Below are 25120 nucleotides of genomic sequence, written 5' to 3'. Positions count from 1 at the left end.
TGTCAGTGTGACAACAGCACCACATATAATTCATATAATGCTGAAACGCATCTGATGCTAGTCAGATAATGCTGTAGATCAGAGGCTCTTATCCTGTGGTCCATGGGCTTCAGGGGGTCCTTGAACCGGGCACAAAAGAAAATCAATCTGCAATGCAATAGAAGCAATTGCATTTATTCATTTATTCATTCATTCATCAGATTCTCAAAGGGGTTTGTGACCCAAGAAAGGTGAAGAACAGCTGCTGTAGATGGCAACAAGCTAATCGGGGTGGCAGTCTTTGGCATTCTAACAGTGATGGTAGCATGTGTAAAGTCATTTATATCTGCAACTACGTAACTGTCAAACATTTTTTCCCCAATCTAAAAATGCAGGCTGGGATCAGAAAGTACCATATTTAAACTGTATGTAAGAAGTGAGGACCCAGAGGAAATACACAGGAGAATCTGAAGCTGGAAGCAAAATTTGACAATAGAATGGGGATCGCAGCAATATTGCTGCTTATACTATTGCTCGGTGTTGCATGCAAGAGCCATTCTATTAACTGCACTATTTACAATGATCCACTTCCTTTACCGCATCAGTTTTATCAGCCAGGCAACTTTATCATCGGTGCAATTGCCTCTCAAGTCTTCTTCTTTCACAACACCCCCACTTTCTTAGAAGAACCCACACAGTCAGTGATTTATGAATCTGTGTGAGGAACTCTTGCTTTTTTCTCTCTCTCTGATAGAAATGTAAAAATCGGGTGCGGAATATTAAAGCAACAGCTTCTTAAAATACCAATATTTCATTTTCAGTATGAGAAGAGAAGCATTCCAGGAGATATGGGGGTTGTCAGTTATTTTTATTTGTCCTTCCTTTAAATGATGTTGATCACAATACACAACAAATATATGGTGGACTCAATGGTAACATAACTTTGTTTTCTTCCAAAATTTCATACCCTCTCACTTTTGGCTTATCTCTGCCATCCATTCACATCTGTTTCAGGCTGGAAAATTATTGCATTTAATATTATATGAGTACTATCAGTTTTATACTATTTACATTTTTATCCTCGGAGTATACCTTTTTTGATTACCACATTTTACACTTACCACATTTTACACAAGCACACAATACTGAAAGCATACCAAAGAGGTAGGCCCACCTGGATCCTGACTCCCTAAAATCTGCATATCAGATCCAAAGCATGACAGACAGACAGACAGACAGATCTAATTATCATGATTGTCACATTCACCCATGGAAAGTCATTTTCCATCATATTTGTCGAGCTGCAAGTTCAGTAGACAAAGCCAGTCCACACTTGCTTGTTATTGCTTCATTGTATTATATATTGGTGCAAACATTTTCAGTGAGAGACAATATCACAACAAATAGCCACACTTCCAAACAGAAAGAGAGTATCACTGCACATTTCCTGAATTCCCAGGTATTGTTGTCATAGCACTCATTAACAACAGTCAGCACAGCTAATTCCTAGGGATGATGGATGCTTTAGTCAAACAGCTGCTTTATAGTTTAGAATTTTAAAAAGGCAAGTGGCATATCCTATACAAATGCCCTCTCTGTTTTGGACTGTATAATCTCTGTTTTCATAAATAATGATTTAATGGGTGCAAAACACAGTTTACTGAGCACAGATTGCAAAGACGTTGACCATACAGAGCTCTGCCTTGGTTTGTGCATGCATGTATCTTAGATGTTTTCTATTTTTTAAAATATAAATTTTCTCTTGCATTTGGTCCAGGAGGAGCTAATAATATATATTAATCCTAATTTAAGTATGTGTGGTTTTATGCTGTACCTCAACCTTAAGAGTAGACAGAGGTAAGATGACAACAAGTACAATTAATGTTCTTATTTATTTGTAAAACTGGCATTTCTCATTGCAGTTCCGTGCCAAAGATGTACCAGCATGTCCTGGCCTTGGCATTTGCTGTAAAAGAGATCAACGAGATTCCTAAACTCTTGCCAAACATTACACTGGGCTTCCACATTCTCAATGGCTATTACATTGCAATGATGACTTATAAAGCCACCTTGAACTTGCTTTGCACACAGTATAGGTTTGTCCCCAACTTCACCTGTGACTCTCATAAGAAATTAATTGCTCTCATTGGAGGATATGTTACTGAAACTTCTTCCATTATAGCCAACATTGTTTCAATCTACAACATTCCACAGGTAGGCTATTTTCTTTAAGTTATTGGAACTTAATGGAACATAATTTAACATTTGATATTATTCTATTTGACTAATAGTACTACATTTTATTTCAGCTCACTTATGGATCATTTTCCCCAGCACATGGTGACAGAACTGTATTTCCATTTTTGTACCAGATGGTCCCCAATGAAGATTATCAATACAGAGGGGTTGTCCAGTTACTACATCATTTTGGGTGGACATGGATTGGGCTCTTGGCCGTGGATGATGACTATGGGGACAGGTTTTTGCAGGTCATGGTGCCATTGCTTACCCAGAATAACATCTGCTATGCATTCATACTTAGAACACCCAAACGGACATATGTGGATGAGTATTTGAACTTCCTTTTAAGGCACTTAGAAGATTATCCAGTTCTTATGGACAGAAAAGTCAATGCATGTTTTGTAAATGGTGAACCTCCATCCTGGCAGAATTTGAGAATGTTGCTGTTTTATGCACCATTATTCTCATTACCACCTGTTGGTAAAGTGTGGATTGCAACATCCCAATGGGAGTTTGAATCACTCTCTGTTCAAAGACTGTGGGACATCCAGAATTTCCATGGTGCGATATCTTTCACAGTACACTCGAATCAGCCACTTGGATTCCAAAATTTTATAGACACCGTAAAACCTTCCTGGGCAAACAGAGATGGATTCATTCAACTTTTTTGGGAGCAGGCATTCAGCTGTTCCTTGAAATTTTCTAGTCTGAATGTGGACAGCAAGAAATTCTGCACTAGAGAGGAGAAGCTGGAAAGCCTTCCTCGTACTTTTTTTGAAATAAACATGATTGGTCATAGCTACAATGTCTACAATGCAGTTTATGCTGTGGCACATGCATTGCATGCCATGCACATATCCAGCTCCAAACACAGACTGCTAGGAGAGAGACTGAAATTTCAGATTGTACAGCCATGGACGGTATTACATTTCAAAACTTTTTTCTTTTTTTAAAAGTGGGCTAGCATATGATGTACAGGTAGAATAATTCTTGCTCCCTACATCTGTAAAAATGTATTTCTCCCAAAATAGTAGTCACCAATTCAGTTGGGAAAGTATTCATGCTAGGAGGGAGGCTGGCATATTGGAATATGCAGCCATGAAAAATATATACACCTAGATGACACAATTCTATTTTGTAAAACAGAGAAGCATATCATTCATTTTCCCAAAATATAGTCCTCATTTAGGTTTTGTGAACATTTTGATTACAAAGTGTCATCCTAATGAATAAAATAGGGAAGGTTTTATTTTAACATAATTTCTCACCCATATGGAACTGAAAAGGAGAATTATAAGTGAGCAAAATAAAGTAACCAAATCAGAGGCAGGGCTCATCCAAGCATTATTCAGAGTGAGGGGGCTGACAAAGAGATCCCATGCAAGGAGATGGGGGCAGGGGAGTTCTTTCAATTGAGCTCACCTGGCTATTTGCCTTTGTTGGGCATTGAAACGAATCTGCTGCCTTCAGGTGCAGTGGAGAAGCCTATTCCATCAAAACATCGCCTGCTGCTGCTGTGCTGCTGCTGCTGTGCTGCTGCTGCTACTGTGGGACCACCATCTCCACCACCCTTCCCTGAGGGACTTCTGCCTGGGAGGACCAGGCCCCAGGTACCCAGCCAGCCAGGACTGATTCTTACCACCTGTCCCTCTTTGGAGGGATACATAAGCCGGCTGGCTGAGGTGGCCTGGGAGACTCAGGCCCTGCAGGAGAAGGAAAGCATCGCCCCAAGGGAAGGAGAGGCTGCTGCTGCTGCGCTGCTGCTGCTGCTGCTGCTGCGCTGCTGCTTTCTTTTTCTTTTCTTTTTTTTACTTTTTTTGTTGGTGTGTTGATGCAATTTGAGATGAATGGGTGCCTGATTATATGAATGTATGTCTGAGTGAGTGTGTATGTTTATATGCTGTATATATGGCTGTATATATAGCTGTTTTTATACGTTTAATTGTTGTATATTTTAGTTGTATTATGTGCTTCGGAGAGAGTTTTATCCATCAGGTGGGGAGACTTGAGGGGGCCCCAATTGCCGTAGTGACGGGCAAAGGAAGGTATGGCGCTGTGAGGAGGACGTGCCAGGTAAGGGGAACGCGGTCCAGACATGTTGTGGCTGTGCCTTGTTCCGGTCCTTCCCACACCTGCAAGGTCGTTGGTAGTCCTATCAGCCAACTCTCAGATCTCCAGTTGCTGTTATTAAATGCCAGATCGGTATATAATAAAACCTCCCTTGTCCACGATTTGATTGTGGATGAGGCAGCCGATCTGGCATGTATAACCGAGACCTGGGTGGGTGAGCAGGGAGGAGTTGGTCTCTCTCAGCTCTGCCCACCGGGGTACTTGGTTCAGCATCATGGTAGATCTGAGGGTCGGGGACGTGGGGTTGCTGTCGTCTATAAGAGTTCCATCTCACTCACCAAGCACCATGTTCATTCAGTTACTGGCCTGGAGTGTTTGCACCTTGTGTTGGGCCAGAGGGACAGGCTGGGAATCCTTTTGGTGTACCGCCCACCTTGCTGCCCAATGGCTTCCCTAACTGACCTGGCGGAAGTGGTCTCGGATATATTGTTGAGGTCCCCAGACTGATAGTACTGGGGGATTTCAACATTCATGCCGAGACCACTTTGTCTGGCGCGGCTCAGGACTTCATGGCTTCCATGACAGCCATGGGGCTGTCTCAATATGTTAGTGGTCCAACACATGTATCGGGGCACACTCTAGACCTTGTTTTTGCTACTGAGCATGGGGAAAGTGATCTGGATGTGGGGAGTTTTACAACACTCCCTTTGTCATGGACAGACCACTGCTTGCTGAAGTTTAGACTTTCAGTAACCTGTTCCCTCTGCAAGGGTGGGGGACTTATTAAAATGGTCCGCCCCCGGAGACTAATGGATCCTGAAGGTTTTCAAAGGGCTCTGGGGGATTTTCCGGCTGATAGGACTGGCGCTCCTGCTGAAGCCCTGGTCGCTCTGTGGAATACGGAGATGACCCGGGCTGTAAACACGATCGCTCCTGCACGCCCTCTCCTGTGTAGAGCTCATACAGCTCCATGGTATACTCCGGAGCTGAGAGCGATGAAGCAAGAGAGGAGGAGGCTTGAGCGGAAATGGAGATGAACTCCCGACGGATACAATTATGCGCTGGTTAGTGCTTCGACTAAGCTCTATGTAGGAGCAGTGAAGGCAGCTAAAAAACATCATTTTGCTGCCACTATTAAATCATCTCTTTGCCGCCCAGCGGAGCTCTTTCGAGTTGTCCGGGGGCTTCTCCATTCAAACCCTCCGGACACGGTGGAATCATCGGAGGCCCGCTGTAATCAGTTTGCCGATCACTTCCAGAATAAGATCTCATGTATCCGCCGGGACCTAGGCTCTCAAGTTATAGCAGTAGATCCTAGTGAGATGTCCGGAGCACAGTCTTGTCCTGTTTTGTTGGATGAGCTTCAGTTGGTTCAACTCGAGGACGTGGACAAGGTGCTTGGACAGGTACGTGCAACCACTTCGGTACTGGATCCTTGCCCCTCCTGGCTGATAAAAACTAGTAGGAATGGAACAGGTAGCTGGGCCAAGGAAGTGATAAATGCCTCTTTACGAGAGGGAGTGGTCCCGGGCTGTCTGAAAGAGGCAGTGGTGAGACCACTCCTGAAAAAGCCTTCCTTGGACCCAGACAATTTTAACAGCTACAGGCCAGTGGCGAATGTTCCATTCCTGGGCAAGGTCTTGGAACGGGTGGTTGCTGGCCAGCTCCAGGCGCTATTGGATGAAACTGATTATCTAGATCCATTTCAATCGGGTTTTAGGCCCGGTTTTGGCACTGAGACAGCCTTGGTCGCCCTGTACGATGACCTATGTCGGGAAAGAGACAGAGGGAGTGTAACTCTGTTGATTCTCCTTGATCTCTCAGCGGCTTTTGATACCATCGACCATGGTATCCTTCTGGAGAGGCTCGCGGAGTTGGGAGTTGGAGGTACTGCTTGGCAGTGGTTCCGCTCCTACTTGGCGGGTCGTCTCCAGAAGGTAGTGCTTGGGGAACATTGCTCAACACCGCGGGCTCTCCAATATGGGGTCCCACAGGGGTCAGTTTTGTCCCCCCAGCTTTTTAATATCTACATGAAGCCGTTGGGAGAGGTCATCAGGAGTTTTGGAGTGCGTTGTCATCAGTATGCTGATGACACGCAGCTCTACTTCTCCTTTTCATCTTCTTCAGGTGAGGCTGTCGATTTGCTGAACCGTTGCCTGGCCTCGACAATGGACTGGATGAGAGTTAACAAACTGAAGCTCAATCCAGACAAGACTGAGATGCTGTTGGTGGACGGGTTCTCTGATCGGATGGTGGATATATACCCTGTCCTGGACGGGGTTACACTCCCCCTAAAGGACCGGGTTCGTAGTCTGGGAGTCTTTTTAGACTCTTCCCTCTCACTTGAGGCTCAAGTAGCCTCGGTGGTTAGGAATGTGTTTTACCAACTTCGGTTGGTAGCCCAGCTACGTCCCTATTTGAGTAAAGAGGACCTTACATCAGTGGTACATGCTCTGGTAACCTCATGTTTGGATTACTGTAATGCGCTTTACATAGGGCTACCTTTGAAGACAGTTCGGAAGCTACAACTAGTGCAAAATGCGGCGGCCAGATTGCTGACAAGGACCAAGCGGTCCGAGCATATAACACCTGTTCTGGCCAGCTTGCACTGGTTGCCAATATGTTTCCGGGCTAGATTCAAAGTGTTGGTATTAACCTATAAAGCCTTATACGGTGTGGGACCACGATACCTTGCGGAACGCCTCTTCCGATATGAACCGGCCCATGCACTACGTTCTGCTACGAAGGCCCTCCTCCGGGTTCCAACTCACAGGGAGGCCCGGAGGGTGATGACAAGATCTAGGGCCTTCTCAGTGGTGGCCCCCGAACTATGGAACAGTCTCCCTGAGGAAGTACGCCTGGCGCCGACTCTGCTCTCCTTCCGGCGCCAGGTTAAAACCTTCCTATTCTCTGAAGCATTTTAAGTTACATTGATTTAATTTTAAAAATGTTTATTGTGTTGGATTATTGCTTGTATTTTAGTATTGTTTTGTTATTTATTGTATTTTTATGCTGTTTTATGTTCACCGCCCAGAGAGCTATTGCTAGTCGGGCGGTATATAAATTTAATAAATAATAATAATAATAATAATAATAATAAACATCTGCACTTGGAGTGAAATGGAAGTATTGGCTTCCCTTTCATCAAGGCTATATACACTGTAGAACAAGAATAATTCAGTTTTAGATTAGCCAGTGCTTTCTTAAATCACTATAGAAATTTTAGCCCTTGTTCTCTCTTTGTATCATTTTTTTTCTTCATCCTAGTTCCATCACTTTCTAAGGAAGATCTTCTTCAACAACAGTGTTGGAGACACTGTGAGGTTTGATAAAAATCAAGAATTATTAGCAGGGTTTGATGTTACAAACTGGGTGACTTTCCCAAACAACTCTTTTGTTAGAGTAAAAGTTGGAAGGCTGGACCCTCAGGCTCCTCCAGGCAAAGAGTTGGCCCTTAATGATGACCAAATTGAGTGGCACAGAAGTTTTAACCAGGTGACACACAGCTGCAAGTTCTGAAATACATGAAATTATTATTGAGGAATGTTCCGTTTTGTGGAGTTCTGTGTTTTGAAGCCCTTCAGACACTGAATTGTGCTGGGTAGCATGGTATTAAACAGTAACAATAACCATAGTTCCTTCACTATACAGGAATATAAAGTTGAGATCCAAGAGGTAATCTTCACATTAACATCCCTACAATCCAAAACCTAAACAAACAGTCTTTGTTATCACACAGTTTGCTTCTATGAATCAATTTATAGCTTTTGAAACAATCTGAGTTTTTAACTATAAGTCTGGTAAAGGAGTGTCATGTCTCTATTATCTTATGAGGTTTTAGATTTCTGCAAACAAAGAGGACTCAGTCTCCTCTCAGGAGGAACACTGTCTTCTAAATATTTACATTGTCTTGAGAACCCTGTATGGATTATCAGAGCTTGGAAAAGTTACTTTTTTGAACTACAACTCCCATCAGCCCAATCCAGTGGCCATGCTGGCTGGGGCTGATGGGAGTTGTAGTTCAAACAAGTAAATTTTCTAAGCTCTAGATTTGATGTGTAAGGCTGGAAAACCAAATAAATTAAGTTGAAATGTTTCATGTTCTGGGCAGGAGAGAAACAAAGCATCTTGCTGTTCAACATTTATGATATGTGTACCAGTAATTCATCACACTTGCAATGCCTCGCTACCAAATAACCATTCAAGGAAAGGCTAGAAGCCTGCTCCATACATGGAGTACATGTTAAGCTCAAGGATGTCACCATTCCATGTCAACAGCCACTCCCCTACAGCCATTTTCTTAATGTGAATCTCCTTTTCATATTTCTGGACAGGTGCTGCCCCTTTCTGTGTGCAATGACTATTGCTATCCTGGCTATAGCAGGAAAAAGAAGGAGGGGGAGAGATTTTGTTGCTATGATTGTGATCCATGTCCAGAAGGGATGATATCTGATCAGAAAGGTAGGATAGGTAAAGGACTGTAGGTTGACACCTGAAGGAAAAATCCTGTTTAGCCAGACTTTTATTACTGTTTTTCAGAGTCAGTAAAACACATTCTGCTACCTGAGGTAGAGCCAACAATATTGCTGCCCCATGCTACCCTTTTGAGATTCTCTGTATTGCATGATGTTTGAAATTTTGAAATACTTAAGCAGACATACTTTTTTTCAGACATGGATGCCTGTATGAAATGTCCAGAAGACCACTATGCCAACAGGGACCAAAATCAATGCATTCCCCGACTTCTAAGCTACCTCTCTTACAAAGAACCTTTAGGAATAATCCTTACCATATTGACTATTTCTTTGTCTTTCATTGCAACTTTAGTACTTGGAATATTTAAGAACCACAAGGAGACTCCTATAGTCAAAGCCAACAATCAGACCCTCACCTACGTCCTCCTCATCTTCCTCCTTCTTTGCTTTCTCTGCTCCTTGCTTTTCATTGGACAGCCTGGGAAAGTGACCTGCATTCTTCAACAAATGACTTTTGGCATTGTGTTTTCTGTGGTCCTTTCCACGGTGTTGGCAAAAACCATCACAGTGGTTCTAGCATTCATGGCCACCAAACCAGGATCTGGGATGAGGAAATGGGTGGGGAAAAGACTGACAAATTCTCTTGTCCTTTCCGGCTCTTTTATTCAAGTTGGCATTTGTATGGTTTGGCTGATTACTTCTCCCCCGTTCCCAGATAAGGACATGAACTCACTGAAAGAGGAAATCATAGTGGAATGCAATGAGGGCTCAGCTTCCATGTTTTATTGTGTCCTGGGCTACATGGGCTTCCTGGCCATTGTGAGCTTCACTGTGGCTTTCTTTGCCCGGAAGTTACCTGACAGTTTCAATGAAGCCAAATTTATCACTTTCAGCATGCTGATCTTTTGTAGTGTTTGGTTGTCCTTTGTTCCAACATATCTGAGCTCCAAGGGAAAATATGTAGTGGCTGTGGAGATCTTCTCCATCTTATCTTCCGGTGGTGGGTTACTGGGTTCTATTTTCCTCCCCAAATGCTACATCCTTATTCTGAGGCCTGAGCTGAACAGCAAGGAGCATTTAATAAGGAGATAAAATAAGGAATGTACAATTGCCCACATATAATGGGTTAATACAGAGTTCTCCAGGTATGTCAATTGAGCATGGGCATAAGTACATCTTTCAGCAACACAAGTTCCTAAACCTTCTTTTAAAAGCTATTACTGTTAAACTGGTTTAGGAATGGTTCAGATATGTCATAACTATTCCCTTCATCCATAAAGTATAGCTTTCAGCTGTTTAGCCTTTACTATAGAATATTTCTCAAAAGCACACCACACATTGACAGTACAAAAAGCTGGGAAACATATTCAAATACAGGACAGGATTTGTATATTTGGAGCAGCAAATATATGTCACCATAGCTGTGTGGTCTCAGAGGACCAATGCTCTGTTTTGCAAAACCTTGTCAACTTTCTCTTCTGTATTGTCAACAATGTACAGTACATCTCTAGCCTGTATTTGTGAATGGTATTAGCTATAATCGGTGTTCACCAGAACACTGTTCTGGCCACCTAATGCCAACTCCCAAAGGGACATCTTCTCGAAGCACAAACTAATCCAAGACCCTGGTATTAGAGATGACATCCATCATTCTAGCTACCTTTGAAACAAATTTTATCAAGCAGCTGATTATCAGGTACAATGGCATTGCAGGCACAGGGAGCAACTCTTCCAGAGCATGGTGACAGTTGCTATGTCTTCCACAAGTCATTTAATAATATTAACAAGAAAGCCTCACACAGAAAGGCAGAAGGCAGACATGGAATAACCAGGAATAGTTGGTCAATCAATTCTGCTTTTCATAGCCCGTGATTTGGATGTTTGTGCACAAAACACTGTCCTATAAATCAAGAATAAAGCACAGTAGTTGTGTCTTCTTAGTATTTATGATAATGTCTCTAAGGGGAGCATTTTCATGGGCTCTGATGGTGATAGCCTAATGAACAAACTCAAAACATGGTCAGAGAGATCCTGGGTAGGCAGCAACTATTTAAACCAGTCAACTATAAATCCAGTTAGATCAGAGGTTCCCAGACTCTGGTCCATTGACCACCAGTGGTCTCTGAGCTTCTTTCAGGTGGTCCATGGCCTGTCTACATTAAATATTTGCATTGATTTTAATTATATTTCTATTGCTTCTTTTATTTCTCATTTTGTATTTTATTGTATTACAATTTGAATTAAAAAACAATACAAACACAATTAAAGATCAATCAGCATCAAGAACAGTCCATTACAATTGCTACAACAGGCAGAACAGTCATTAAGTGGTCCACCAACACCATCAGCAATTTTCTTGGGGTCTGTGGGGGGGAAAATGGGAACCAGATACTGAGATCATCAGTATTGCTCCCTCCCTAAAATCCTTCAGCTGAAGATTCTGTTGCCCCAGTGAATTTCCAAATTCCTTGATGTGGTCTTTCATTATTAAATTGTCCTTATGTACCTACTTCAGCAGTTTAGATCTGGAATGCTTAGATCTGTTGCTGCTGAAGCTATCGCAGCCACAACATCCTTTCCCGTCCTTTCCATTTGTTTGTCATCTTCCCTCTAATGGAACCATATGCTATTTCCATGTTCCTTAAGCATTGCCCTGAGAGATTCAAGTTGCACTGCAATATCAGTTTTCAAATTTAATGAAAACTCTGACTGAGCCTCAAAGGATTTCAGTGGTGCAGGTGCCATTTTGTCCCTTGACTGAGGACTTTGAAAGGCCCCTAATCTGCTAATTCAGTCTTGGCAAACTCACAGACATTTATTGCTCCCATGGTTATTCTTTTAGCTGAAAGTCATAATTAGGTCAGCAACATTAGCGGTTTTCCTGGAGGCTTGGACTAGAGCAAAAGTTTCACACAACCTTTCCATCTTGCATTGGCCAAACCCCTCTGGTGAACTGAATATAAGAATGGAGGGAAAGTGAGAAACTGGGAGAAACCAAAATTGACAAGTTTATCTATTGGTGGCTAATGGTAGGTGAAGCATTCATCTTCCTCCTTAAAATTATACTAAGAATACTTAAGCACTGCTGACATAGTTGATTCTCTGATGGAAAAAATCATGTTGCCTCTCCCACCCCTTCCAGACATCCCTATACTCCAGCTAAGCCCTCATTCCAAACTGAGATATGGCAGGTTTAGGAACAAAATGACACTAGGAAGAATCTCTTTTACCATCTTCCCCCAGAAAACATCATACACACAAGACCTCCCAAATATTAAAACTTGATTCCCCCTCCCCCACAATGCAAAAGGTTGCTGATCAAGACAGCTTTATATGTCTATAGGGATGAGCAAGGGGAGTGTGACCTTAACTCTGCTTCTTGATCTTAATAATAATAATAATAATAATAATAAATTACCTACCCTTCACCAGCAGGTTCCATGGCCTGTTACAATAATTTTAAATTTTCATATTATAATAATTAAAACAAATTAGAATCACAATAATAGGGTGGATCCTGAAAACATACATTTCAGGTGTCAAAAGCCAGGATAAACAGGTGCATCATTAGCATTCACTGAAAACTGTACAATGAAGATGCCAGGCACCCCTCTGTGGGAAGGGAATTCCACAACTGAGGGGTCCCACAGAGAATGCCCTTCTCCCAGGCCACCCCCAAGCTTGTGAGGGCAGTAGAACCACCAAGAAGGTCCCATTGACAATGGTATCCTCCTGGACTGGCTCTCTAGAATGGGAATTTGGGGCAATGGTTTCATTCTTACCTATGGGAAAGAGTCCAGAGAGTATCAGTGTGAGAGTTCTTTTTGGGCCCTGGAAGTTACAGTATATTATGGGGTACCACAGGACACTAATTTATCCCCAATGCTATTCAACAGCTATATGGAAGCAATCATTAGGAGTTTTAAATTGGTGAATGCTCATCTTCCATACAAAACATACTATGCATATGAAGCTGGAACAAGATATCAGGGAGATTCCCCGCTAAAAACACACAAATTCTTTTTAATTGTCATTCCAAGATGATGTTTTCAATTCCACATTGAAGAGGCCCTGCCCAATGTGTTTATTCAGTGATATACTAGAAAGTCTTTCAATAGTTTATTTATTTGCATTATTTCTTACAATGCCTTTTGGTCAACATGGATGCCCAAGACATTCAGTTATATATTCACTAATAGGCAAAATTCTTCCAAGCTATACAGCAAGTGGATTGGACTGTGAAAGACCAACCCAAATTGTGTTTGCATTTTGACAAATGTGTAGGGCAGTACAATATCTCAACAGATGATGAGAACTCAAAGAAAAAAGTCCAAAAGGGCTCTGGGTTTTCTCTCTCTCTCTTTAGACTTTGAACTCTCTATTCTCTCTGACTGTTTTGTGTATCACCATGAAAATTGAGAAGGTTGTTAAGCAAGTGTTTCTGAGTTCAGGACTATAAGGTTTGTAAGGTTTTGTTTTGAAATGAGCTTATGGGAAGCATCAGAATGGCATGGGGGTATTTTCAATTTAACATTGCGGAATATGAAAAATGCACGCTGGCTATAGTATACAGCCACTCTTGTGGCTGTATAAAAAATTAGTGAAACTGGAAACAAAATGTTCCAGCCAGCCATGCCTTCACTGAAAATGCTCCATTCCATTTCTTCTACCCACTCTTTCCCCTTCTCCCCCTGAATAAGACACTCAGTATTCTGGGTCATAGATTACATTGAATTGGATTGGGGGGAGGGGTGTTGTTCCCCACTCCCCCCCCAACAAAGTATTTTTCTACTTTGGCAAGCATTTGGATTTCCCTCACCAGAAGCCTTAGGATACTTACCCGAAAGGTCCTCTCCACTTTGTTGTCACTACACCTAGTATAAATTAAGTACTAACACTAGCAAAGCCAATTTCTCTTCCAATCCAGTAAGGGAGGATCACAAGTGGAAGTTCCTGTGGACACAGCTGCAGGCCCCGTTCTGCAGCCCTGATCTATCTGGTAGTGGGCTGTAGTGTATTTTTGTGGCTGGGGAGCGATGAGTCTCTGTGCTGATGCACCACATAAACACATGCACATATTATATACACAGCATAAGTAATGGGTCAGCTTACTCCCCTTTTTAAATGTCACCCTGCCACCTTCCTTCCACCTCTTTTCTCAGCAGCATTTGCCAACCCTCCCTAGCTCATACTGTGAAAATTTGGTCACTTTTGTGCTGAGTAGTAATCTTTTTTTTTCCAGTGAATGGTACAAGGGTAAGTTTGTTCACCTATCCCACAGTGTCTGCTGGGTTTGGCAGTATGTTAGTCTAGGTTCACGATTTTTAAAATGTTAATTAGGTCACTTTGGCAGTCATATGGGGGAAGGGGAGCAGTTATGTTAAGCAAGGTGATACCTTTAAACATGCTTTAGGGTATGGGCAGGCCCTGGGTCTTGCTGCTAAGGGCTATGGGACCAGGGGACAGGATAGGGACCACCTTTAAGGCTAACCTGTATCAAAATTATGTGGCCTGGGGGAGGGAGATGCAGAAAGGCCATTATACTCAGGGTGTGGGCAGAGGAAATGGATGGGTGGTATACCTGTACCCATTTATTGCAATATGGGGTTGACACCCTACTGGCTGAAGGATTTACCTGACATGTTTATAGTCAGTTCCCACACTGATGGCTTTCTCTCTGCAAGAGCTGGCATTTAAAAAATAAAGTGTCACATAGCTCAAACTAGCCTTTGTGTCTAACTATTCATTTCAGCCTTCATGTCAAAAATGCAGATATTCTGGTGAATATTATATGACAAAGGAAGCTATTGCTTTTGAGAAAGAGTTTTTAGCCAAGTTTAAAGAGTTAAAAGATTTATTTCAGAGATGAAGGAAATATACATGACAACATTTGAACCATTTCTAAATCACTTTAACTAAAATGGTTTCAAAGAAAGAGCTTTAGAAATTAGAGTTGTCTATGGGTACTATTGTGTCCCTGCTCAATTGACATTTATTAGAGCAGAATACTCAGACAAACACATTATTTACTTTTGTCTCCTTATTAAATGCTCCTTGGTGTTCAGCTCAGGTCTCAGAATAATGATGTAGCATTTTGGAGAAAAAATGCAAACAAGTAACCCAGCACTGGAGGACAAGATAGAGAAGATCTCCACAGCCACCACGTATTTTCCTTTGGTGCTCAAGTATGTTGGAACAAAGGTCAACCAAACACTACAAAAAACCAACATGCTGAAAGTGATAAATTTGGCTTCATTGAAACTGTCAGGCAACTTCCTGGCTAAGAAAGCTACTGTGAAACTGACAGTGGCCAGGAAGCCCATGTAGCCCAGGACACAATAAAACATGGAAGCTGAGCCCTCATTGCATTCCACTATGATTTCCTCTTTCAGTGAGTTCATGTCCTTATCTGGGAACGGGGGAGAAGTAATCAGCCAAACCATACAAATGCCAACTTGAATAAAAGAGCCAGAAAGGACAAGAGAATTTGTCAGTCTTTTCCCCATCCATTTCCTCATCCCAGATCCTGGTTTGGTGGCCATGAATGCTAGAACCACTGTGATGGTTTTTGCCAACACCGTGGAAAGGGAGAGTGAGAAGACAATACCAAAAGCCATTTGTCGGATGAGGCAGGTCACCTTCCCAGGATGTCCAATGAAAAACAATGGACAAAGGAAGCAAAATATGAGGGAGACAAGGAGGATATAGGTAAGGGTCCGGTTGTTGGCTTTGACTATGGGAGTATTCTTGTGCTTCTTAAAGATTCTAAGAACTAAAGTTGCAATCAAAGACAAGGAAACAGATAATATGCTAAGGATGATTCCTAAAGGTTCTTTGTAAGAGAGGTAGGTCAGCACCTTAGGAATGCACTGGTTTTGGTTCTTGCTGGGAAACTGATCATGTTCACATTTGAGACAGGTATCCATGTCTGAAAATGAAGAAGAACTGTTTCAATATTTCAAAACTTTGAACTGTGTATTAACTGAATTTTAACGGCATAGTGAGTAAAATGGTTAATTGTAAGCCTGGAAATCACTGTTTCAGATCTGATTACAACCATAAATGTTTTAGGTGGCAAGCCATTATCCCTTGAGTTAGCTGGCCCTTCCATATACTCCACTAGGAAGGGCCATGCAAATCAAACTCCAAAAGGGGTCATGCAGACAGATCTGAATGGAAACTACAGCCCAGGGAAGGAAGTGCATCCATAGTGTTGTGACTGTCTCCTCAGAGCCCAGGGACCAGGCTGAGGCCCAGCTGAAACTACTGGATGACAATAACCTGAGCAGTATTGGATGATCACATATATATCCCAAACAACAGCACAATACTAGAAGATGATCAGCAGGCAATAATTTAACTATTCATTCAGAAAATACTTGGAAAAATAAAAAGGTCTTAAGCATGCATCTGAAAAAAAAAGACTGTTGAGGCTTGCCTTATTTCAGAGATATAACTGTCAGGTAAAAGAGCAGGTAATTTCCTATATCCCCTCCCTCCTCCTCCTCAGCTCTGTCTTTCAGAGATGGTGTGCTCCCATCTCCCAGTTTTTATGAGGCCAGTTCTCCATCATGGTAGAGACACACACTCTAGCTGCTAAGAGGGATATAGATTCCAGGCTAGTTCAAGGAAGAGGGAAATTCAGGATTGGGCGTTTCCTTTCTTTGACTGTGAGCAGGATGACTCTTTCTTAGAAGCTTCACAGAAAAGGCATGCTTAGAAGGGCAAACAATTTGGGGCACTATCAGTTCAGATACTATATTGCTAAGTTAAGCAGGAATACATCTTTTTAGAACAAGCTTGGTTTCCTTTTCCCCTAAATTGATGGCAGATGTTAAGCCACTTCAGAGTTTTTCAGCTGGATAATATGGGTGCTAATCAATGATTTGGGAAATTGAATGAGTACTCAGGAGTGATCAACAATGCAGAGACCCATCACAGATAACAAGAAATATTCTTTCTCTTTGTTATCCAGTCCTTACATCTCAGGGATTAAAGTCAAAGAGAGGGTCTATTGAGTTTTGTGTTGTGTAAATGCCACAGAATGGGCAAAAACCACAAGTTACATGGTGTGTTAGATTGTGATTATCTGGACATCCAGAATGTTTCCATTAAGTTGGAGAGTTATAAGGAGATCCCCTCAAACCTTGTCAAATTGGAGCAGGGGTAGAGAATGATTGGTTCAATGGACAAGATCCATACCTTCCCAACTCTTCACAGGCTATATTTGACATGTTGGCACAGGCAACCACATGCAAATAATCTGACATCACAATGGTGTCAGGTGATAATGATCAGGACTTCAAAATCCCACACAGGGCCTTGTGCAGTGCTTTTAATCTTCAATTCACAGCCCATCAGCTAAACCAGTGTAGCTACTGTCGTTCCTGGTATTGTGTTTCTAAAATATGAGCTTGCTCTATTCAAATCTCATGGGACTTCAGCATTAGCCATTAAGACAGCACTGTCATTCTCTCTCTTGATCATGTTTTCAATCCACTGCCCTAAGGCTCCTCCAGTATGCACCTCAATAGAGTTTAGTTCTATGCACAATCTATGTAAGCTGCCTAAGGCTTACATAGATTACATGCCTTAAATGCACTAAGCACAACTGGTGGTATTCAATGCTAGTCCTACTCAAAATAGACCCAATAATAGACGGCTGAGTTCATTACTTTCAATGGGTCTATTCTAAATAGAAATACCAGATTTTTCTACCTACCACACATTGCCATATTTAAAAAAAGTTAGGGTAGAAGAAGCAGGTGCATTTGTGGTAGCTCCTTAGTGGTCAAGAAGATGGTGGTTCAGTGTAGGAAAAGAACCTATCATGGGAAGCCCAGATGCCCATTTAGCTATGCTGCTAAGTACAGTTTGGTCACAGAAATTGGTAGGCAATGACTACTGTCTCCCCATGCTGTAAAATGCTTCACTTTGTTCATTCTGCACATCAAATAGCACTACAAGATGCTTAAGAAGGCCAGATCCCCTGCCCATTGGCCAGCTTAGTATATATTATTTCTCCTACCCTTCTGGTTGGAGATCATCCCTTCTGGACATGGAGCACAATCATAGCAGCAAAATTTCTCTCCCTCCTTCTTTTTCCTGCTGTAGCCAGGGTAACAGTATTCATTGCACAAAGAGAGGGGCAGCACCTGTCCAGAGACATAAAGGGAGATCAAAATCATTTCTCTTTATTTGTTCTCATGACCAAAACTTATAAACATTTTGTGAGATGATAAAATTAATTCAGAAAGATACTGAATTGTTGCAGAGATCACTTTTTTTTTTTAGATGCATTTTTGAGGTCGTTCACTGAGATCTACTCAGGGCACTTTTTTAATGAAAATAGGTAACATCATTTTTCCCCTAGCTGCTTTATCAAGAAAGAAGGCAACTGTGGTTTGGAAATGTGATGCTTCTTAAAACAATTCAGCACTTAAAGGCAGGAAGAAACCTGAACTCACAAAAAGTGTTTCTATTTCAAATTATTTCATTTATTCAAGCATCTGCAGCATTATCTCACCTGGTTAAAGCTTCTATGCCACACTATTTGGTCATCATGAACAGTTAACTCTTTGCCCAGAGGAGCCAGAGGAGCCAGTCTTCCAACTTTAACTCTCATAAAAGAGCCATTGGGGAAAGTGACCCAGTTTGTAACATCAAAGTCTGCAATTAGTTCTCCATTTTTATCAAAATGTACACTCTCTCCGACACTGTTGTTGAACATTATGTTCTTTATAAAGTGATGGAGCTTGAGTGAAAGAGAAAATTAACCACAATAAGAATAAAGCATTGAAAGCTCTCCTTAAAACTTCTTGGTTCCCAAATATGGGCTGTTCTTGTTCAAGATTCTATCTGACATGATCTGCTGATGCCAGTTATTGTGTTGCTCTATTTGACTCCAAATGAACAGTAGGAGTGAAGTATGAATCAATGCAACAACAACCTTCAAACTTTTATCAATAATTGGTACTGCATAACCACAACCATGGTGAGGGACCACAATATAGGGCTGAGAAAGAATTGTGATTCAACCAAAGTATTGTGAAATTAAGTGAGTAATATGATAAACGATTTTGTGCAATGGTTACATATCAACTTTGTTTCTCTGACTTATTTCACTGATTCAGCATATTTACTTAGGATTAAGTCTGATTCACCACTTTGGGGTGACATTTAGTTAGACATACACAGGATTACATTGCCAATCCTTTACACCCCACACTCCAGATGGCATGTTGCACTATTTAAAGCATGGAGTGGTGGAAGACAGTGTGTGTATATATACTGTACATATTCAAATTTAACAATAGAGTTGCAGGGAATGGTGCACTGTAGCATTATATTATTAAGTATCCTTGTTGTGAATAATACCCCTTTTTGGATGTGTATTTAATTGTGTCACATCTGTCCTATAAAAATAGTTACTGAAAGACAGCACCTCCTGCTCTTTAAAAGTGCATATACCTGTGTAGACAGATGGTGGACTCCAGTAAGCGGCAAAAGAAGTTTTATTGTTTTTCATTGTGTCAGGCATTTAAAATTTTCTCAAAATTAAAAAGCACCTTAGGGCAGGTTTTTGTGACTCAAAGAAAGAATAAGGAGTCAAAGACAACATGGCTGAGTTGAACTAGGGCTACTTTATTTAATGCACAGCTGTATTTGCAGGGAAATTGGGGAGGGGGATTAAAATGTTTAATTCGGCAGGCCTAAGTTGTGATTTCCATAGAAGAAATCATACCCCATTGAAGAGGAGCAGCAATTCTCCATGCCCCTCCCCCAGCCACAACTCTAAAGGTAAGTAGAGAGGGCTCCCCATGTTACCATCCCCCTCCCCAGGGTCCCAACACTCAAGGCAAGAGACAAATTAGTCCCAAAGTCGACCCATAACTTGCCAATAAACAGATTAGTCTCAAAGATTACCCATATCCTGTTAATAAATTTCACAGCCCAGAGTGTCAGTCTTCATGATCACCTTAATGGTCTTACCTGTCCACAATTCCATGGACCTATTGCCACAAGAGAGGGGCAAACCTCTGTTTACCCCCTCCCCCACTGTCCCCCAGATCCCAATGGAAGACAGTCATAAACATATTGTTAACAACATCTGACACTGCACTTCTCCTGGTGCCTAGTACAGTTCAACCTTGGTGTATCTAATGTCTGTATGATCAATCCAACCCCAAACCTATATTGAAAAACAAGATCCTGATTAACTTTTTATGGGACCTCCTGATACTCATTAGATCCCCTTCACAATGCCACACTGTTCATGGCAACATGAAGGTGACCCCTGGCTATTGGTTCCTGAACAACTCAATGTCTTTACAGGCCTCTAAAATAAGCATTTTACCCTTCAACTAAACCACACCATCCCCTCCCAAGTGAATGGTCAACTCATGAACTTTCTACTGCACCAAACTGGTCTGAAATAGGGTAGTCAGGAGTTGCCTCTGTTTGATTCCACAGTAGCTGAGGCACTACCCAGTTATCCATTGGCTGAGCCCCAGCTTCATCTCAGAACATGTTTGTACCAGTCAGCAACTGGCCTGGAAGACGTTGCTGTATTCACACACTTTCCATATCCCTTCAAAAAACATAACTGCATAAAAGTGATGGCAATATGCACAGATGTCCAGTCGCTGATCAATCATATATGCTTATCTTGGAGTGCCAAGGCAGAAGCTGTGGACTCAGCCTTGATCTGGAATGAAAACATTCCAAATGGGTAAGGCTCAAGTGCCAAACTCTGAAAGGCCTTTGCTATGATAGCCCAGAATTGATATTTAGCCATGCCAATGACAAAACATATACAGTAGCAGGGGTGACTCTACCTAAACTGCCAAAAAAGCCAGATCTATCAGCTTGCCTTTTAAGAGTCATGATAGACAGTTTGTCTTTTAAGAGTCATGATAGACAGTCCACATTTCCTTAAAACCACACAAAATTCTATCTGTTGCTCCACCAGTGTAGCACAATGTTGTTGATGCCCATGACTTCTCTGAATTCATGGAATTCCTTATGTACTCTGCTGGAGATTGAACAAGTACTGGGTGCCAGGTAGAGACTTAAAGCCTTCCCTCTTCAAGTCTGGGCTCTTTGCCAGCATGGGCTCCCTTTGGGAAGAAGGGTGCAATATAAATTTAATAATGCATTAAAAAAGCCTCAAAGTTCCTACAACACCCGTAGAGTCACCTGTACCATTGCTGCACCAATGTCTTGGCTTCCAAAATCATGGTGTTACTTCTACCCAGATAGCAGATGGAAAGCCTCTCAGTTGCTCAGGCCGAATAGGTTGAATCCAAAAATACTGACTAGACCACCTAACTGCTACACAAACACCACAATGGAAAACCACTGATTAATGTGAAAGTCCATTTCCAACAATGACTCAAAATTAGGAAGGATGAAATCAAGGTCCACTGACAGCTGTAGGGACTGGGAAAAACTCCCAGCTTCAAGGCCTTTCAAAGTCTGGTGCTCCTTCTTTCCACAATAACACAAGGCTAAAAGGAGGGGAAAGGGCAGTGGAGGGTTATATAACTTCAGCTATTCCTCCCCTCCTATATGTCCATACTGCATGTGGCAGCAACCAACACATAGAGTGTCCTACCACCCCTCTTCATTAGCCTCAAATGTGCCCCACCACTCAATACCATTTGGGCTAAGGTAATGCAGCTGTGCTTCATCAGAAAAAAAAGTCCCCTATATGCCTATTCTCTTCCCACCAGAATGTTAATTTAACCCAGCACTCAATTTCAAGGTGGGTGAAAAAGCTGAGAAACAATAACTGTCAAATTGGTACAGCCCTATCACAATGTTGATAGGTTTGTGTTGTTATTTATTTAGAAGGAGGGGAAAATCCTGCTGTTCAGCCAAAAACAGCTCCAGTGCAGAAATTTCCTGCCTTCAGGCCTAGAATTTATAAAAGACATAACACAAAAGGAAACTGGATTGGGAGGGCAATGGAAAAAAGCAAACCTAGGTTGAACTACTTGGTTACAAGTTGTTCTGATGACTGTCTGTGGAAGAAACGTTTAAGGACATACTTAATTATGTTTTATGTCATATTTGTCTGATACGAAAAATATACTTTTGCCTTTGTGGTGTAATTACCTGCCATGGCTGCACATTACAAAATGCCATACTTCCCCCTTCTACTAATCTTCTACTTTTGGATTTGGATTCACATATGGCATGCAAAGCATGTGCAACAGCATAAACAGCATTGTAGATGTTGTAGCTGTGTCCAGTCATGCTCATTTCAAAAATAGGGCTGCGAAGGATCTCCAGCTTCTCACCACCAGTGCAGGCTGTTTTGCTCCCCAGATCCCCACTGGATTTTTTTAACCAACAGCTGAATGCCTGCTCCCAGAAATTCTGAATGAAACCATCTCTTTTTGCCCAGGAAGGTTTTATACTTTTAACAAATGCTTGGAATCCAGGTGGCTGCTTTGAATGAACTGTGAAGGACAGGGTACCATGGAAGCTTTCTATATCCCAAAACCTTTGAATTGTTGTGGCACAGAAATCCCATTGGGATGTAACAATCCACACCTTACCCACAGGTGGCAATCCAGACAATCCTGCAAAAAAACACAACATTCTCAAAGTTGCCATTGATGGATCTTCTCCATATACGAAACATGTACTGACTTTTGTGTCCTCGAGAAGTGAATATTTTTCCAATTGCCTAAACACCATCACCATCAACTCTTCCATAAATGTACGCTTTGCTGTTCTTAGTATGAAGGCATAACAGATGCCATTCTGATCAAGCATTGGTATCACTGATTGCAAAAATCTGTCCCCATTGTCATCATCCACAGCAAAGAGTCCAATCCATGTCCATTTGAAATGGTGAAATAATCTGACAACCCCTCTGTACTGGTGGGCTTCGTTTGGGACCATCTGATACAAGGATGAAAACAGAGTTTTGTCACCTTGCACTGGAGAAAAAGATCCATATGTGATCTGAAAGGAAATACATACAAATTCATTGTGGACTGCAGGAATGTTATAAAATAGGTATTTCTCAATACTTACGTCTTACCTGAGGAATCTTGTACGTGGCAAAAATACTAGCCATATTGGCAGAGATTTCAGAAGCAAGTGCTCCAATGACAGCCATCAAATTGCTCTGGGTATCACACTTGAAGTTGGGAATAAACCTATGTGGTGTGGAAATCAGGCTCAGGGTAGCCTTATAGGTCATTCTTGCAACATAGTAGCAGTTGAGGATGTAGAAACCCAATGAGATGTTTGGAAGGATTTGGGAATTCTCATTGATCTCTTTTACAGCAAACACAGGTGCAAGGATATGCTGATAGTTCTTTGGCACAGAACTGTAATGAGAGTTACTAGCTATTTAATGAAGAAAGAAAAAAAGAACGTTTCTTTCTTTCATTCTTCCACATCTGCATACTTTCATAACTTTGGTGAAATTTTAAACACTAAACATATGTACAAAAATGGAATAGGTTTACTGCAGAAAATAATGTATGAATAGCTACCTTAGGGGGAAAAAGTAAATTTGAAAGATTTCTAAATATATATATCCTCCTGTATGAAAAGGCTCTGATTAAGGAACCATTGCATGCTACATTATGGAGAAATAAAAGATCTAGAGCATGGGTGGCTAACCTGCATCCTGTTGACAAGATTTAACCCTGCAAAGCCTCAGGGTGTTACCTGTTGCCCCCTACACGTTTATCTACCAAGTATTATGTGCTTTCCACATCAGACCAAAGTTTCTACCTGTGTTTTCTGTGAAGAGACATGCACTCAGTCAGGGGACTTTATTGGGATTAAAACGATAAAACATGACAGTACAGTATAACATAATATGAAGTGAAACATTCTCAATAAATTATAATGATGGAACTAAATGGAATAAAGAGCTGAAGCAGAAGTGTGAGGAAGAATAAAATATTTAATGGGTAGCACATGTGCATCAAAGACTCACTAAGGAATAAAGATGGGCAACTCTGTGGGTTTTTTCCCCCTCTAGGTTTCATTTTTCCAGTATTCATTTCTCCACATTTTCAGATGTTTGCATTTTCCTCAGCAGTTTAGTGCAAATTTCTTCTAGTATATACATGTTTGTATGCAATTTTGCATAATATATATTTTTTGTAAAACTGTTTCTCCAAATACAATGATTTGTCTACATTATTTTCATTAAAATATGCTTTTATATTGATATTTTGGTCTTGTTTATGGTTTTTCTACACACTACTTGGCTGGGGAGCTATACTGCAAAGATGCAGAAATGTGTGGCTTGCAAAAGATGGGTTTTTTCAATTCTCACTGTTTCATAAACTACAAGTTTACCTTTAATTGCAAACTAATCTCACCCAGCTCTACTCAGAGTATAAATCAATGTAACACCGATTTGTAAAAGCACTTTACACCGAGTCTTGTGCAGCAGAACAACTTCTCTGCATGTTGTATCCAACTAGTACACAAAGAAGACAAAATAATTATCAACCTCCACCGACTACTGGTATACTACTTTGCTCATACTGAAAATTACATAGTGTTACTGCAGTATCCTGTCACTTCATGAGGGGATATAATTATAACTCAGAATATTACAGAAAGGAAAAAAACCCCAAAGTGTTCCTTACATAGGTTCACCAATCTGTGTGGGCTGTTCCATGAAAGAGGGATGGTCATGAAAGACAAATGCCTGAGAAACGATCTCTCCAATGATGAAGTTACCTGGCTGATAAAAATTGTGTGGTATAGGAATAGGATCATCATATATGCTGCAATTAATAGAATGCATCTTGCATCCTGAATAAGGTAGCATTACAAGCAGCAGTACCACTGACACGATGATCTTCTTGACAAAACTTTCCCTCAAGTTGGAGACCCCCATGTTTCTAATGATTTGGCAGCAACAGCTTTATTTCAGTCTTTTCTGAATGGCAGATGACTTTATTGGTACACAGATTTAAAGCTTAGCCTGTTAGGGTATCTCCACAAAAGTATCCCTTTTTAATAACTTATTTCCTCCCTTTTTAACCTCTGCCAAAAATGGAAGAGGCAGAATAATGGTCAATATGAAAAACATTACAAAACACTCATCCCAAAGTGCATGGGAGACATTAATGTAAAGAGTTATTTCTTTTCTGAGATGCAGCTTTTTATACTCAGAAACTAGGCAGTAGAAAGTTAAATTAGCATAGAGGAATGGAGGAGGTACAGAATTTACACATGTGCTGGTCTATGGGCGACATTAATCAATTATCACCATGTGAGCCTTTTGTTTTAAATCGTGGAAGAATCATTAAGCCCCCTAAAAAAAAATCATGAAAGTATCAAGTATTGAAACACTCTAAAATATA

At 41.3% G+C, this 25120-nt stretch overlaps 2 protein-coding genes across 2 annotated transcripts; one reads left to right on the top strand and one right to left on the bottom strand.

The window, feature by feature from the left end:
• Nucleotides 1–1914: 1914 nt before the first annotated feature.
• LOC133367619 (vomeronasal type-2 receptor 26-like) lies at nucleotides 1915–9857 on the top strand. The gene is made up of 5 exons (XM_061591715.1): nucleotides 1915–2193; nucleotides 2289–3140; nucleotides 7558–7785; nucleotides 8625–8751; nucleotides 8962–9857. Exons 1-5 carry the CDS (start codon nucleotides 1915–1917, stop codon nucleotides 9855–9857), a joined length of 2382 nt encoding a protein of 793 aa, XP_061447699.1.
• Nucleotides 9858–14791: 4934 nt separating this feature from the next.
• On the bottom strand, nucleotides 14792–24651 carry LOC133367618 (vomeronasal type-2 receptor 26-like). Its single transcript, XM_061591714.1, has 6 exons — nucleotides 24492–24651; nucleotides 22822–23132; nucleotides 21885–22742; nucleotides 18292–18519; nucleotides 17794–17920; nucleotides 14792–15693 (listed from the first exon to the last, which is right to left on the bottom strand). Exons 1-6 carry the CDS (start codon nucleotides 24649–24651, stop codon nucleotides 14792–14794), a joined length of 2586 nt encoding a protein of 861 aa, XP_061447698.1.
• Nucleotides 24652–25120: the final 469 nt, after the last annotated feature.

This window comes from Rhineura floridana, chromosome 11 (genome assembly GCF_030035675.1).
Source record: "Rhineura floridana isolate rRhiFlo1 chromosome 11, rRhiFlo1.hap2, whole genome shotgun sequence".
In the NCBI taxonomy this organism is placed as follows: Eukaryota; Metazoa; Chordata; class Lepidosauria; order Squamata; family Rhineuridae; genus Rhineura; species Rhineura floridana.
The sequence above is the reverse complement of the archived record's forward strand: the minus strand, read 5'-3'. Positions and strand labels throughout refer to the sequence as shown.